At 38.1% G+C, this 18292-nt stretch overlaps 1 protein-coding gene across 9 annotated transcripts in view; it reads right to left on the reverse strand.

The window, feature by feature from the left end:
- FAM13B (family with sequence similarity 13 member B) overlaps nt 1–18292 on the reverse strand; it is a 94120-nt gene that overhangs the window by 18333 nt on the left and 57495 nt on the right. For all 9 annotated transcript variants that reach the window (XM_047778707.1, XM_047778706.1, XM_047778704.1 and 6 more), the window contains 3 exons: nt 4129–4193; nt 1390–1438; nt 544–691 (listed from right to left, as the gene is read on the reverse strand). In XM_047778707.1, coding sequence (XP_047634663.1) covers nt 544–691; nt 1390–1438; nt 4129–4193 — 262 coding nt within the window. The remainder of the gene's footprint in view (nt 1–543; nt 692–1389; nt 1439–4128; nt 4194–18292) is intronic.

An 18292-nucleotide genomic window follows, 5' to 3' on the forward strand; every position in this document is an offset into this window, starting at 1 on the left:
TTTGACAAATACATACACTCATGTAGCTTGCCTTTTTTAATTCAAATTCAAATTTCTCTCCTTCGTAAAACTTCTTAGGAGTCTGCTCCCATACTTTCATAACCATAACCAGAGAGACAGAGGGATATGGTACAGTATTTGCTTACAAATAACCCTTGACGATAGTATTTCTTTAAATGTATATGGATGCCTTCTGTTTAAGGTGGTGAGATTCCCCAAGGCCTAACATACTGGACTTTCAAAGTCTGGGAAATAGCACCTGGTTTAACAGTTAACAAAAGCCTATCTTTGATTTTATTTTCTTTATCAGTTTTAACATTTACCTTCAAAGCTAATGGATCAGATAAGAACTTCTAGTTCAAACGAGATAGCTGCTCCATAATTTCACTAGTGCATGTGAGTAGAAACAGTCACTCACTCTTATATAAATCAAATAAAAATGAATAAGGTTGCTCAGAAAAGGGCAGTAATCTCATGACTGCTTTGTTTAATTTCAGTTACAAATAACGTTATCAGGAAAATAATGTGTGTGGGTAAAATTACCTTCCCATTTATCACCATCAGAAACATTCTTCAGATCTAAATGTGGAATTTGGACATATGATGCTTCCCCTTGAACACCAACACTTTGATCTCCTGGCACTTCTGATTCAGTGTTGGCATTCAAATCACATATCTTGCTATTAGAATCCTGCATTTTAAAATAAAGAATACATTTTAAAATAAAAAATACATTTCACAACCAAGAAGCTCTCCACACCCCGCTTAAAGACAATCAGGATGTACCCTCGCGTCATCTCCATGACTTTACTGTGCCTATACAGTCAACTGTCCCACTCCCACCCTGCACACTATTTTTTCAGAGTTCCCTGGTGGCCTAGTGGGTTAAGGATCTGGAGTCACTGCCATGACTCAGTTTGCTGCTATGGCGTGGATACTCATCCCTTGCCTGGGAACTCCTGCATGCCACAGGTGGAGGGGGCTATCTTCGAATACACAGGTTTTTTGGTTTTTTTGGCCATGCCCATGGCATGTAAAAAAGTTCCCAGGCCAGGGATCAAACCCATATCACAGCAACAATATGAGTCCCTAGAGTAACAGTGCCAGATCCTTAACCTGCTGAGCCCACACAGGAACTCCTAAAATTGCAGTTTTAAAATGCCATACTAGAAGACAAAGTTTCAATCCCAAAATTAGGAAATGGTTTTCATAACCAAGTTTCTTGTAACCAAATCAAGTTGCTGCTTAACTATAAAACACTTGCTAAGAATATCTACATTTAAATCTCCTTTAAACCTATTCAACCCAAGAGTTAAAAGCCAGATACAGTAACTGGCAAATTAAACCTAAGCAAATTTTTAAGAACCATAAGAGAAAAATAATTCTTACCAGAATCAAGTGTGACAATTTATCACTGTCAAATGGGAAATACTCTCTCCTAAAAAATCAAGTAAAGTTATTAGTCTTTTAAGAATAAACTGGTTACGGAATTCCCGTTGTGGCGCAGTGGTTAACAAATCTGACTAGGAACCATGAGGTTGCAGGTTTGATCCCTGGCATAGCTCAGCAGGTTAAGGATCCGGCGTTGCCGTGAGCTGTGGTGTAGGTCGCAGACACAGCTTGGATCACACATCGCTGTGGCTCTGGCATAGACCGGTGGCTACAGCTCCGATTCGACCCATAGCCTGGGAACCTCCATATGCTGCAGGTGCAGCCCTACAAAAGACAAAAAAAAAAGAATAAACTGGTTACTTTCATTGCATATTTCTTACCTAGACTCCTCTTCTTCATACAGTAAGCATTTACAATGTGAGGGAAGAAAATGACAACTGGACATATGTCCATTCTTTGGAGCCCTGTATCTGAAAATCACACACTACTGAAAAGATCCACAGAATCAGTTCAGATTTGCAACAGGTTTAGTTCAGGTTTAGAAAAATGATGTAACATTTACTAACCCCTTACACAACCAGTTGCAAAAAAGAAAAACATTTTAAAAGGAAAGTATATTCCATAATAAAGAGAAATCAAAAGAACTGAATGTAAATTGGAAGAGATTTTATAAAATAAATATTAGTTTTAACCAAATGACTTTATTCTTCCCTACTCCAGGACAGTTTTTTCCTTTCAAAGATTTTTTAAAGGTATAGCTATGTCCTAAATTTCAAATCTGATGGTCTTCTATTAGAATCAAAACAAGGTTACTATTTCTAAATTTCTCCATCAAAACAATGGTAACATGTAAAAAGGAAATTTTATAAAATACCAATTCATCTCTTTATCCCCCATAAAAAATAACCTCTGCCTAGAACAGGTGTTACAAGTTACCTCTACCTATCTGACCAATCAACAGAGCATCTAGTATCATAGTAGGTTATCAAGATGCTGACTGTTGACAACAGTTCAAAGTTCCCCTCCCTAAAGACACTGTGGCAATTTACAATGATGCAGACAGGTGCTGCTCCTACTCTGTCATAAGAGTGTGCACTCAGAAGACAAGTCTTGATCTAAATGTGGCAAGTCATCTCCTCATATGCGTAATTAGCTTATTTTTTGCTGAACAGGAGAAACAATACCATCCCTGGCAAGTAAAGGCCCTCCTTTGCTCGGAGTGGGTGAAAATGATGGGATGAGTTAAATTCTATCCTAACAGACTAAAAGATGTAATCACCTAAATCTGAGAAACATGTGTTAAACAAGCAAAATGTAATCCACCTAACCAAGAAAATCTCTGCATCTAAAAATAAGTCTGCTAACCTATACACAAGCTGAAGAGGAAATTTGCTTTCTCCAAAAAGACTGAGTCCTCACTAAATGGATCCTTATTGGTCTACCAAATCCAGAGGTCATCGTTCTGGGGATGCCTGTTAATACTGATCATCTGACATCTTCAGCCCACAGCTCCAATATTCTCTGGGCTGGAAGAGGATCATCCCTGCCTCCCGAAAGGAAGCACAAGGAACTGCTGTTAAGCAGGAAATCTGTGGACCTTCAAAGTATGAGGACACTCCAGAGACATGGTTCCAAAGAATTTACTTAACCTCAGAGAACAAGTTTCCTACCCGAAATTAAAACAGACAATGGCATTAATCCAAGTTTACCACTGCCAACGGCTATCACCAAATTAGTAACGCTGTTTGGGATTTCTCAGTATATACAATCTAGTCTGCAATTTCATTTCTGATGTGTTTTTAGAATATAAAATCATCTTTCCTAAGAAAATTGTAACACTTCTTGGAAATGTCTTAAAGAATCGTAAAAAGAGTAACAACATCCAAAACCTACTTTAAAGCACTCTAGAAAACTTCTATTCAAAGGGACTCTATCAAGTATCTATGAAGACTAAAAATGGATGAAACATTCATTGCCTCAGGGATTCCCCTCCATTATTCCTGGCCTAGGATGGAAATAAGCACCAATGCACAAGAAGACCAGCGCACTGGGACCCATGGAGGAGGAGTTGGAAGGGGAACAAAACAGCCATATTTAATTGGTTTGGGTTTTTTGTTTTGTTTTGTTTTTGGATTTTTAGGGCTGCACCTGCGGAATATGAAGGTTCCCAGGCTAGGGGTCTAATTGGAGCTGTACCCGATGGCCTACGCCAGAGCCACAGCAACACCAGATCCAAGCCGTGTCTTCAATCTACACCACAGCTCATGGCAACACCGGATCCTTAACCCACTGAGCAAGGCCAGGGATAGAACCTGAAACCTCATGGTTCCTAGTTGGATTCGTTAACCACTGCGCCACAACAGGAACTCCAATTTGTTAATGCAAATGTGTTACAATCTTGCAGCCAGTTATTCACAGTTCTAAGACTATGAATCAACTCAGTGAAAGACATATTCAAAATATCAATAAATTCCCAAATTGTTCTACAAATCAATGGAAAGTTTTTAAGCGTCTACAAGAAGGTTGTGTTCTTTCTTGTTTTCCAAGTTATAACCAATGTCTGCCTGAACCTCTGCATCCATTCTGAATATTTATGGACATTTAATATAATTCGATTTTTATTGATCACCTAAAATATACATTATAATGGATTCATCTAAAAAATTCACCCCAGAATCTGTGAAGAGCTCTAATTCTCAAAATGAATAATTAGCACAAACAAGAAAAAATGCTTACCTCTCAAGACAGCCATCTTCACTATCCCCATGGTCGCTGCATGGCCCTAACAGTACACCTACAGACTGACCAAAAGAACACAACACTGTGTTAATGGAGCTCCCATCACTCACACGTGAGCGGCCGTTTCTGACCCCAATTAGGATATTCGATTACAAGTAAATCAAATGACCCTCTCTAATCACTACATATAACAGTCTGTACGTGTGGGCATCTATCTCTTTTTATAGAAAACATTTATCTTCCTCAAAACCTGATCGTGTGTGTATGTGTGCATATGTGTAAAATGAGGCCCCTGCATTTCTGCTACCCTATTAGACAACAGGTACTGCTACTACCATCACATTTGTTTTCCTTCCTCAGAATTCTCTCGTCTAAAAATGATGGTCTGCTACTTCTTCTCTGCAGCCACAAGCACACAAGTTGGTAACTTCCTAGCAGGTAACAGAGGAGTCATGTAGTTCACCAGATCCCTTTCTTACATATATCTGAAATAACAACTCTGAACCTCCAAAATAATGAGAGTGTGCCTCCATTTTCCAATAGGCTTAGTGATATCATCGCAGGCCTATTCCGCCCTAAAATAAATACCTAGAGTCTAATATGAACATCTTGTGCATTGCTACAAACACGTAAACTTTTTCGTGTTTCTGATGATCATCTCTGAAATCAACAAAAGGTTCAATCTTCTTAGAGTCTAAGAATCTACCACTTGTGCAGTCTTGTTTAATATGAAAGGTAGTCTCTAATTATCTGAAAAAAGCTATTAAGATACTTCTTTTTTCCAATTATGTATCTCTATGAGGCTAAACTGCCTTTATATACTTGAAACAAAAGAACCTATAGCAACAGAGAGAGTGCAGAAGCAGATATGAGAATCCAGCTGACTTCCTTTAAGTAAGACAGACACTATAGTAAGACTTGTAAATATCTTTAACAATGCCATGCCTCAAAATAACTTTTTTAAAAAATAGCTGCTTTTTATTAAGAAAAAAAGCAACTTTATTTGCATTGGGTTTATCACTATGTTTAAGTTAATTAAAAATTTAATTGTTCAGTTTTAATTTCTAATATACTAAATAGTGTTATCTATCTATGGTTTACTTATGTAAACAAAAGTTTTGGGGGATCCTCAATAATTTTTAAGAGTATAAAGAGGTCCTGGAGACCCAAAGTGTGAGAACCACTGATCTAGAAATCAGACTTCAGCAACCTTTATGCTCTCAAATACAGCTTTACATTCTTAAATATGAAGGTTTCTGGGCCCATGAAATAACCATTACACAGACCCAATATTTAAAATGAGCCTTCATGTTTTACTCAAAGAATCAAATTCAAGTTCCAGCTCTTCCCTTCCCATGAAAGAAAAAAAAAAAAAGTCACTTACTAGCTGATCTTAAAGTTATTGTAAGAGAATCAAAAGAAATACCTTGTAAGAAAAACTATAAAGCTCTATTATAAAAGCACACTACTACACACCCTCATACCATGCACAAAAATAAACTCAAATGGCTTAAAGACTTAAACATAAGACAAGACACCATCAAACAATTCAAATACAGGCAAAACGTTCTTTGACATCAACCTTACAAATGTTTTCTCAGGTCAGCCTCCCAAGGCAACAGAAATAAAAGCAAAAATAAACCAATGGGACCTAATCAAACTGACAAGCTTTTGCACAGCAAAGGAAACCATTAAAAAAAAAAAAAAAATAGCCAGCTTACAGAATAGGAGAAAACAGTTTCAAATATGCAACTGACAACGGCTTAATCACTAAAGTATACCAACAGCTTATACAACTCAACAGCAAAAAAGCCAACAACCCAATGGAAAAATGGGCAAAAGACCTGAATAGACATTTCTCCAAAGAAGATATACAGATGGCCAACAAGCACATGAAAAAATGTTCAACATCACTGATTATAGAGAAATGCAAATCAAAACTACTATGAGGTACCACCTCACACCAGTCAGAATGGCCATCATTAATAAACCCAAAATAACAAATGCTGGAGAGGGTGTGGAGAAAAGGGTACCCTCCTACACTGCTGGTGGGAATGTAAACTGGTACAACCACTATGGAAAACCATACAGAGGTACTTTAGAAAACCATACATAGAACTACCATATGACCCAGCAATCCCACTCTTGGGCATATATCCGGACAAAACTTTCCTTGAAAAAGGCACATGCACCTGCATGTTCACTGCAGCACTATTCACAATAGCCAAGACATGGAAACACCCCAAATGTCCATCGACAGATGAATGGATTAAGAAGATGTGGTATGTATACACAATGGAATACTACTCCACCATAAAAAAGAACAAAATAATGCCATTTGCAGCAACACAGATGAAACTAGAGACTCTCATACTAAGTGAAGTAAGTCAGAAAGAGAAAGACAAATACCATGTGCTATCACTTATATCTGGAATCTAATATACGGCACAAATGAACCTTTCCACAGAAAAGAAACTCATGGACTTGGAGAACAGAGCTGTGGTTGCGGGGGTGAGGGGAGTAGGGTGGACTGGGAATTTGGGGTTAACAGATGCAAACTATTGCCTTTGGAATGGATAAGCAAAGACCCTGCTATATAGCACTGGGAACTATATCTAGTGACGTATGATGGAGCTTGATGGAGGATAATGTGAGAAAAATAATGTATATACGTATGTGTGACTGGGTCACCCTGCTGTACAGGAGAAAATTGACAGATCACTGTAAACCAGCTATAATGGAAAAAATAAAATCATTTGAAAATAAACTTAAAAAAAGAAGAGCGTACTACTACATCACCAACTTTTTAGTTAATTCTTTTTACTATGAAATAATTGAAACAAAATATGAAGACTGATATAATTAATAACCACAAACCCTGCAGCCATATTAGGCAACATAATCCTTAAACAAATACTGAAAAGTAGTAAACAAAAAGGCAACTGAAAGCAATACAAAAGAAAGATGCAGTGACGTGACATTAGTAAAAGCTGACAACCCAACAGTGGCTAAGGTGGATGAAATTCAGAGTCAGGGTGGAATTGTGCTCTACATGATTCCCCAGGACAAAGAAAAATGAAAGTTAACAGAGTCAGGCTAGAATGGCTGGACTTCAATTTGACAGGGAAACATACAATGCTTTCTTTAGAAACTAAAATATGCTTCATCAGTTAAAGAAATTTTACTTCCTCAAAATTCATTCAAGATAAAACATTCAATCCTTTGTACACAGGTAGAGAAAAGCCTATAAAATTTTTATTCTAAAATACCGAATGACACAAGAGCCCATACTTTCTCCCCTCCCTTCTCCACCAACATTAGGATTCTGAAAAAGGAGGTCTAAGGCACTCTGGTCTCGGGTCAGGTAAGCCAACGAGCTTTGATGGTGGTGATGGTGGCAATGGCAGTAACAGTGGTAGCAGCAGCTGCAGCACAATCACAACGCCAGTGTCTTGGTGGCTGTCACCCACTCCTTAGCCATTCACAACAGGTGCTTCCACATGGCGTAGGCCTGAACCTTTCCATCTCCACTCACCTAGTTTTACTCAGGTATGCTAACTACTTACATTAAATAGGTTAAATATCCACACTTCATTCTGCACATTTGATTTACTTTTTAGAAGACCCTTACTAGGGAGTTCCCATCATGGCTCAGAGGTAACAAACCCAACTAGTATCCATGAGGACGTGGGTTCAATCCCTGGCCTCGATCACTGGATTAAGGATCTGGTGTTGCCATGAGCTCAGATCCTATGTTGCTGTGGTTGTGGCATAGGCTGGCAGCTGCAGCTTCAACTCGACCCCTGGGAACTTTCATATGCCTTGGGTGTGGCTCAAAAAGACAAAAAAATAATAAAAATAAAAAAATAAAAGACCCTTACTAAAACAATTTCAACTACCAGATGGCTGAAATAAAGCTATAGAACTTTAGAATCTAAAGATTCAGATTATATTATATTTTTATTAAGGTAAAAGTTACACACATATTATGTTTCAGGGATACAACATAGTGATTCATAATTTTAAAGGTTATATAAAAGAATATTATGTATACTTCAATCTAGACCAATTTCTTCCACTGAATTAATGTGGTCAAAACTGATGAGGTCACCATAGCAGAGGAACCATCAATAAAATGAAAAGGCAACCTAGAGAATGGGAGAAAATATTTGCAAATCATGTATCTGAAAAGGGGTTAAGAACCAAAATATATAAAGAACACATAAAACGCAACAGCAAAACAATCTGATAAAAAAATAGAGAGGAATTCCATGGTGGCTCAGAGGGTTGAGGACCCAGCGTTGTCACTGCTATGGCATAGGTTCAATCCCCTGCCTTGGACTCCGTACACTGCAGGTGCAGCAAAAAAAATAAAATAAAATAAAAAATAAAGCAAAGGATTTAAATAGAAATTTTTCAAAAAAAGATGTACAGATAACTAACAGGTACATGAAAAGGTTTGAGCACTAAGCATCACGAAAAAGCAAAACAAAACCATAAGGAGGTATTACCTCACCTCAATCCTGTCAGAATGTCTTATCATCGAAGAGATAAAGACAAAACAAGAGCGGTTAAGGACGTGGAGAAAAGGGAACCCTAGTGACCAGGGAGGGAAATACCAGTTTCTGGGAATGAAAATTGGTGCAGCCACTATGGAAAACAAATTAAAAATAGAAATACTATATGATTATCAGCAATTCCACTTCTGGGCATTTATGTAAAGGAAAAGAAAATACTAATTCAAGGGAGTTCCCACTGTGGCTCAGCAGAAACAAATCTGACTAATATGCAGGAGGACACAGGTTTGACTCCTGGCCTCGCTTTGGGGGTTAAGAATCCAGTGTTGCCCTGAGCTGTGGCATAGGTCATAGACGCAGCTCAGATCTGGCATTACTGAGGCTGTGGCGTAGGCCAGCAGCTACCACTCCGATTAGACCCCTAGTCTGGGAACTTCCATATGCTGTGGGTGCAGCCCTAAAAAGATGGAAAAGAAAAAAAGAAACTGTTAACTCAAAAAGATAGGTCTACCCAATGTTCACTGCAGCATTACTTGTGATAGCTAAGACATGGAAGCAACCTAAATATCCATCAACAGAGGAATGGATAAAGAAGATGTGTTCCATACACACACACACACACACACACACACACACACACACAGTGGACTACGATCCAGCCATAAGAGAATGAAATAATGCCATCTGCAGCAACATGGATGGACCCAGAGATGATCATACTCATACTAAATTAAGTCAGAGAAAGACAAATATCATATGACATCACTAATACGTGGAATCTAATTTTTAAAATGACTCAGAAGATCTTATTTACAAAACAGAAAGAGGCCAACTATGGTTACCAATGGGGAAACAATGGGGGAAGGATGAATTGGGAGGCTGGGATTGGCATATACACACTACTATACACAAAACTGATAGGTAACAAGGACTGACTATATATATAGTTCAAGGAAATCTATGCAGTATTCTGTGACAGCCCACATGGGGCAAGGATCTGAAAAACAATGGAATATACATTTATATGTATGGCTGATTCACACTGCTGTACACCTGAAACTAACACAACATTGTTAAGTCACCTATAGTCCAATAAAATGTATAAAAAAATAAAATCTAAAGAAAAGGTAAGTGTACGCCTATGTTTACTGCAGCATTATTTACGATAGCTAAGATACGGAAATGACCAGTGTCCATCAATAGATAAATGGGAGTTCCCGTCGTGGCGCAGTGGTTAACGAATCCGACTAGGAACCATGAGGTTGCGGGTTCGGTCCCTGCCCTTGCTCAGTGGGTTGATGATCCGGCGTTGCCGTGAGCTGTGGTGTAGGTTGCAGACGAGGCTCGGATCCCGCGTTGCTGTGGCTCTGGCGTAGGCCGGTGGCTACAGCTCCAGTCCAACCCCTAGCCTGGGAACCTCCATATGCCGCGGGAGCGGCCCAAGAAATAGCAACAACAACAACAAAAAAGACAAAAAAAATAGATAAATGGATAAAGAAAATGCATGTGTGTGTATACACACACAATGGAATAGGATATACACACACACACACACACACACACAGGAACATTATTCAACCTTTAAAAATGATAAAATCCTGCCATTTACAACCAACATGGATGGACCCTAAAGGCATTATACTAAGTGAAATAACACAGAGAAAGACAAATATTATTTGATCTCACTTATACATGGAATCTTTAAAAAATAAAAATAAAACTCACACTGGTGTTTGACAGAAGTGGAGGTTGGGGTGTTTGCCATTTTGGTGAAGGTAATCAAAGGGTACAAACTTTCTAGTTATAAAGATGTGGAGATATCATATACATCATGGTAACTATAGTTAATAATACTGTATATTTGAAAGTTGCTAAGAGTAGATCTTAAAAGTCTCATCACAAGAAAAAAAATTAAAGTGGTAATGGATATTAAGAGGAAAAAAAAACAAGGATGGGAGTTCCTGTTGTGGCGCAGTAGAAACAAATCCAACTAGGAACCATGAGGTTGCGGGTTTGATCACTGGCCTTCCTCAGTGGGTTAAGGATCCAGTGTTGCTGTGAGCTATGGTGTAGGTCGCAGATGTGGCTTGGATCTGGCGTTGCTGTGTGGCTCTGGCGTGTGGTCCAATCGGAGCTAGAGCCGGCAGCTCTAGCTGCGATTGGACCCCTAGCCTGGGGAACCTCTGTGTGCAGCAGGTGCGGCCCGAAAAGACAAAAGACAAAAATACATAAATAAATAAAATAAAAGGATGGAGTCTCATACCAGTACAAGTCAAAATGACAACCATCTCTTCTCCCTGGTTGTCTGAAAGTGTTACAGGAATACTTCTAGCATCCATTTCTGAAAGGAAGCTTAACATTCCAACAGTTTCCCAGTGTTTAGAAGACATAAATAATTGCAAATGTGTCAGGGTATGACCAGTGAAGCCCTGCTAATCATGAAATGGACTGATTTTATGGAAATTCATTGATAAGACCAGGTATTCTGATGTGAATTCTAATCAGGCTACTGATCTGCAGTTTCCAACCTCAAAACAGAGCAAATTACTACAAAGCTTCTTGTATCTATTTTAAAAACATAGAGATCTCATCACATCAATACAAATATTCTAGATATTTTCTACAGAATTCATTAGCACATTAAAAAAACTAATTTGCAAAAGATGATATTTTATATCTGACACAAGACTTAATCAAAATACATAAAGAACTTTTAAAACTCAACAGAAAACAACCTAAAGAAATGGATGCAAGACCTGAACTCAGCAAAGATACATAGATGACAAATGAGCATATGCAAAGACGCTCCACATTGTATGTCATGAGGGAACTGCAGATCAAAACAATGAAATAACACTAGACACCTATTAGAAAAGCCAAATTTCCAAAGAATGACGACACCAAACACTGGCAAGGATGTGGAACAACAGGAACTCTCATCACTGCTGGTGAATGAATGAGAAACACACCCAAGTTTATGCAAGCATTTAGTTTATAAAACAGGTGGCATTTCACATCAGTGTGGAAAAAGGTAGATAATTCAGAAAATTCATATACTGGGAAAACTAGGTAAACATCTAGGAAAAAAGTTAAATTCATTCTTCATACCTTATGCAATGATAAACTCCAAACAGACCAAATAATTAATGTGGGAAATTAAACCACAGAGGTATTTAAAGAGAAGAAGAAAATTAGTTCAGAATCTCAGGCCTTTCTAATAATGACATAAAACTTAAAATCTAAAAAATAAAAAAGCTAATAAATTTAAATATTGTCAAAAATTACCTTAAGTGGTCAAAAGACAAGTAACAAGCTGGAAATAAATATCTGCACCCGGTTACAAAAATAGAGACTATTTTTTTAAGAAATAAAAAGCATCAACATACAAAAAAGAGAATAAAAAACCCAACAACCCAAAAGAAAAACGCACAAAGGATATAGATAATGGGAAATGGAAATGGTTCTCAACTTTCCAGAGAAATGTTAATGAAAACTACAATTTACAAGTTTCATTTACCAGGTAGTTAAAAAAAAGAAAAGAATCTACCACTGGTGAGGGAATAGTGAAATAGGTGCGCCTATACACTGCTAGCTGTTTCAATGGAGGGCCACCTGGCAATATATTATAAAATTACAAAGGTATATATACTTTATGACCCCAAATTCTACTTCTATAAATTTATCCTAAGATCGGTTTACACAAGGTGAAACAGTTTATGTACAAGGCTATTCACTACAGTGATTTTTAGAATAGGACTGTTTTCTTTACAGTTTTTTATAGACTTAATTAATACAGATAGATGGTGATGAAAGGGATGACTTTTCTATATATCCTTTTATAACTTTTAAATTTTAACGATCTGAAATGATCCCTTTTCAAAAGACAAGTATATAAAAATTATATTTTAAAGTATGTACAACAAAACTCACTCATCAACATATAAAGCATTTAGTCACTAAGTCCTTAAGATTAATTTCATACTGGCTAATCAACAATTACTAGAGAACTGTGGTATGACCTGCAGCATCTAGTACTCTTTAGTTTATCTGAAATGTTAAAAGTAATCAGGTTTCAGGAGTTCCCATCGTGGCTCAGTGGTTAACGAATCCGACTAGGAACCATGAGGTTGGGGTTCAATCCCCGGCCTCGCTCAGTCGGTTAAGGATCCAGCGTTGCCGTGAGCTGTGGTGTAGGTCGCAGACGCGGCTGGAATCCCATGTTGCTGTGGCTGTGGTATAGGCCGGTGGCTACAGCTCCAATTCGACCCCTAGTCTAGGAACCTCCATGTGCCACAGGTGCAGCCCTCGAAAAGACCAAAAGAAAAAAAAAAATGTAATCAGGTTTCCCTGTACTTCAAAAATCAATTTCACAGAAATTTTTTTTTTTTTTCTTTTAGGGCTGCCAGTGGCATATGGAGGTTTCCAGGCTAAGGGTCGAACTGGAGCTGTAGCCACTAGCCTAGACCACAGCCACAGCAACACCAGATCTGAGCTGCGTCTGCGACTTACACCGCAGCACTCATGGCAATGGCAGATCCTTAAACCATTGAGCAAGGCCAGGCATCGAACCTGCAACCTCATGAATGCTAGTACGATTTGTTTCCACTGAGCCACGACAGGAAATCCTCCTAGAAATAATCTTCAAAATTGTTTTTTAATAGCTAAATCTTAATCTCTTTACGATACTCTACCCCAGCGATTGCCCAACTTCAGTCAAATCCAATCTACTGCCAGTTTTTTATGGGCAGTAAGCTAATGAAAGTTTTCACACTTTTAAATGATTGGAGGTAAGAAAAAAAATGAGAAGATTTTGTGATATGCCAATTATTGGTAATTCAAATTTCAGTTTTATTGGAACATGGCCATCCTATATTGTTTATATATTTTCTATGGCTGCTTTCATGCTATCATGGCAGTTAAGCGACTATGACAAGAGTATAAGGCCCACAAAGCCTAAAATATTTACCATGCGGCCCTTCCTTTTGTTTTTGTTTCATTTTTTTTTCCACTTCCATGGCTATGGAATGTGGACAGTCCAGGCCAGGGATCAAATCCAAGTTGCAGCTGTGACCTATACTTTCCCACTTTCTTAGCATCTCTCTTTCTTATCCAAGTTTACAGATAAATTGTTTTTACCTGTGGATTACCTGTGGAATTTTCTTTATCCTCCCTTCAATTTCCATTCAGACTGTTTATCAGGTCTTACCAAATTCTAGTGCACAAAGCCTGTTGGTTGTTGTCCTTACATCCAATCTTCCCTACAACCTGTTTCCTATAGTTCTACTCTGACAGCCTATTTCCTAAAATACAGGTGGGTTGTTTTTTGTATCTGAGTTGTATAAGCTGTTTGTATAATTTGGAAATTAAACCCTTTTTAGTTGCAACATTTGCAAATATTTTCTCCCAGGCCATAGGTTATCTTTTTGTCTTGCTTGTGTTGTCCTTTCCCCCGAAAAAGCTTAAACTCAGACTGGGTCCCATTTGTTTATTTTTGCTTTTATTTCTACTGTCTTAGGAGACTGACCTAAGATAATATTGCTTTGATTTATGTCAGAAAATGTTTTGCCTATGTTCTCTTTTAGGAATTTTATGGTGTCATGTCTTACATTTAGGTCTTTAAGCCATTTTGAGTTTATTTTTGTGTATGGATTAATTTACATGTGGCCGTCCAGCTTTCCAAATTCCACTTGCTGAAGAGACTGTCTTTTCTCCACTGTGTATTTGAGCCTCCTTTGTCAAAGATTAATAGACCATAAGAGTTTGGGTTTATTTCTGGGTTCTTTATTCTATCCCATTGATCTGTATGTCTTGTTTGGGGCCAATATCACGTTGTTTTAATTACTGCAGCTTTGTACTGTTATCTGAAGGTGAAGAGGGTTATGCCCCCAGATTTGTTCTTTTTCCTCAATGTGCTTTGGCAATTCTGGGTCTTTTAGGCTTCCACATAAATTTTAAGATTATTTGTTCTAGTTCTGTGAAAAATGTTCTGGGTAATCTGACAGGTATCACATTAAACCTATAGATTGCTTTGGGCAGTATGGCTTTTTTTTTTTTTTTTGGTCTTTCTGTCTTTTACGGCCACACCAGCAGCACATGGAGGTGCCAAAGCTAGGGGTCAAATCAAAGCTGCAGCTGCCGACCTACACCACAGCCACTAGCCTACACCACAGCCACAGCAACATGGAATCTGAGCCTCGTCTGCGACCTACACCACAGCTCGCTGCAACACCAGATTCTTAACCCACTGAGCAAAGCCAGGGATCGAACCTGCATCCTCATGGATGCTAGTCAGGTTCGCCAACCACTGAGCCACGATGGGAATTCCAGTATGGCCATTTTAACAATATTAATTCTTCCAGAGAAAAAGCATGGGATATCTTTTTTATTTATTTGCTTTTTAGGGCTGCACCCAAGGCATATTGAGGTTCCCAGGCAAGGGGTCTAATCGGGGCTACAGCCACCAGCCTATGCCAGAGCCACAGCAACACAGGATCTGAGCTGTCCGTGTATGCTACCTATACCACAGCTCATGGCAATGCCAGATCCCCGACCCACTGAGCAGGGCTAGGGATCAAACCCACATCCTCATGGATACTAGCCGAATTTGTTTCTGCTGCACCAAGAAGGGAAGTCCCTGTAATCTCTATTTTATTTCCTACCTGATTGATATTTTCTTCCTTCTGCCGACTTCAGATTTTGTTTGTTCTTCTTTTTTCTAATTCTTTTAGATGGTAGGTTAGGTTTTTTATTTGACATTTCTCTTACTTTCTGAGGAAGGCCTGTATCACTAAGAAATTCCATCTAAGAAATGCTTTTGCTACATCCCACAGCCTGCTATTGTTGTGTTTTCTTTCTTTTCTTTGGGGGGGGGTTACTTTTTTTTTTTTTTTTTTTTGTCTTTTTAGGGCCACACCTGTGGCATATGGAGGTTCCCAGGTTAGGGATCAAATCAGAGCTATAGCTGCTGGTCTATGCCATAGCCATAGCAATACAGGATCCGAGCCATGTCTGTAACCTACACCATGGCTCATAGCAACACCATAATCTTAACCCACTGAGCAAGACCAGGGATTGAACCTGTGTCCTCATGGATGCTGGTCAGATTCATTTCCACTGAGCCATGGGAATAGCAATGCCCGCTGTATTTTCAATGTTGTTTGTCCCAAGGTATTTTTTTAATTTCTTCTTTGATTTCCTCATTAACCCGCTGGTTTTTTACTAGCATATTATTTAGCCTCCATGTAATCTTTTTTTTCTCATTTCTCTCTCTGTGGTTGATTTCTAGTTTCATGTCATTGTGGTCAGAAAAAAATCTTAAAATAATTTCTATCCTCTTAAATTTGTTAAAGCTTGTCTTGTGTCCTCATACATGGTTAGTCCTAAAGGGTGTTCCATGTGTACTTGAAAAAAATATGTATTCTGGGTTTTTTTGATATTACATCCTGAAAACATCGATTAAGTCTAACTGTTCTATGGTATCATTTAGGACCTCTGTTGCCTTACTGCATGCTATAGAAAGGAAGAGTCAACTGAGGTTGCAAACTTCACTGCTGTGTTATTTTAAGAAATTGCCACAGCTACCTCAATCGTCAGCAACTACCACCCTAATCCGTCTGTAGCCGTCAAGAGGCAAGATACTCTACCAGCAAAAATATTACAGCAACTCACTGAAGACTTCATTTTCTAGCAATAAACATTTTTAATTAAGTATATTGTTTTTAGACATAATGCTACTGGACACCCAACAGACTACAGTACAATATAAATATCAATTTTATATGCACTGGGAAACAAAAAATTTGCATGACTTGCTTTATTGCGATACTCGCTTTATTGTGGTGGTCTGAAACTGAACCTACAATATCTCTGAGGTATGCCTCTACCAAAACTAAGAAAACAAAATGACAGATCAACATCTCTTATAAATACAGACACAAAAATCCTCAACAAAATATTAGCCAATCAAACCCTCAAAAAAGTATTAAAAGATTTATATGGAGTTCCCGGCGTGGCGCAGTGGTTAACGAATCCGACTAGGAACCATGAGGTTCGATCCCTGCCCTTGCTCAGTGGGTCAAGGTTCCGGCGTTGCCGTGAGCTGTGGTGTAGGTCGCAGACTCAGCTCGGATCCTGCATTGCTGTGGCTCTGGCGTAAGCTGGCAGCTACAGCTCCGATTCGACCCCTAGCCCGGGAACCTCCATATGCCGCAGGAGCAGCCCAAGAAATGGCAAAAAGACCAAAAAAAAAAAAAAAGAATTATATATAACAACCAAGTAGCATTTATCCCAGGTATGCAAGGTTGGTTGAATATTTGAAAATCAAAGGATGTTATCTATCATCAACAGAATGAAAAAAAAAACAAAAAACAAAAAACATGATCTTATTGAGAAATGCAGAAAAAGCATGACAAAATCTAGTATCTACTCATGATAAAACCTCTATGTAAACCAGGAACAGAGGGGATTCTTTCAAATTGATAAAGACCGTATACCGTATCATACCTGAAGCCTTCCCACTAAGTTTAGGTACAAAACAAGGATGTCCCCTCTCACCATGCCTTTTCAACACTGTACTACAAGACCTTGTTACCATAATAAGGCAAGAGTAGGGGAAAAAAACGTAAGCAGATTAGGAAGGCAGACATAAATCTTTGTTCACATATGACATGATTGTCTAGGTAATACAGAAAATCTGAAAGAAGTAACAAAAAATCTCCTTGAAACTAAAAAGCAAATATAGCAAAGTTGTAGAATACAAAGTAAATAAACAAGAGTCAACTGCTTTCCTATACACCGATAATAAACAAGTACACTTTGAAACTAATAACAGAAAACAATTTACATTAGCACCTAAAAAAGTGAAATATTTGGGTATAAGGTCTATATGAGGAGAACTCTGAAGCAATAAATCAAAGAATAAATAGGGAAATATTTCATGTTCACAAATAAATGACTCAATATTATTAAGACGTCTGTTCTTCCCAACTTAATGGAGAGATTCAATGCAATGTCAATAAAAATCCCAGCAAGTTCTTTATGGATATCAACAAATTGTTTCTGAAGTTTATGTGGGGAGGTAGAAAAGCCAACATAATACTGAAGGAGAAGAATAAAGCTGGAGGACTGACAGTCAATTGGCTACCTGACTTTGAGACTTTTCAAGACACTGTGGTACTGATGAAAGAAGAGACAAACAGACCAAAGGAAAAGAACAGAGAGCTCAGAAACAGACCCTCATAAACACAGCCAACTGATCTTTGACCAAAAAGTAAAGGCAACACAATGGAGCAAAGACAGTCTCTTCAATAAAAGGTACTGGAACAAATGGACATCCACATGCAAAAAAATGAACCTAAATAGAGATCTTATACCATTTACAAAAATTAATTCAAAATGGATCATAGGCTAAATGTAAAACTATGAAACTCCTAGAGTATAACATAAGAGAAAATTTAGATGATCTTGGGTATGGTGACACCTCTATAGATACACCACCGTAAAACACAATTTAGGAAAGAAATAATGATAAACTGGACTTCATTAAAATTAAAAATTTCTCCTCTACAATTCAGTATCAAAAGAATTAGAAGACAAGTCACAGGTTGGAAAGAAATACCTACGACAGACACACCTGATAAAAGACT

This window comes from Phacochoerus africanus, chromosome 4, assembly GCF_016906955.1.
Source record: "Phacochoerus africanus isolate WHEZ1 chromosome 4, ROS_Pafr_v1, whole genome shotgun sequence".
In the NCBI taxonomy this organism is placed as follows: domain Eukaryota; kingdom Metazoa; phylum Chordata; class Mammalia; order Artiodactyla; family Suidae; genus Phacochoerus; species Phacochoerus africanus.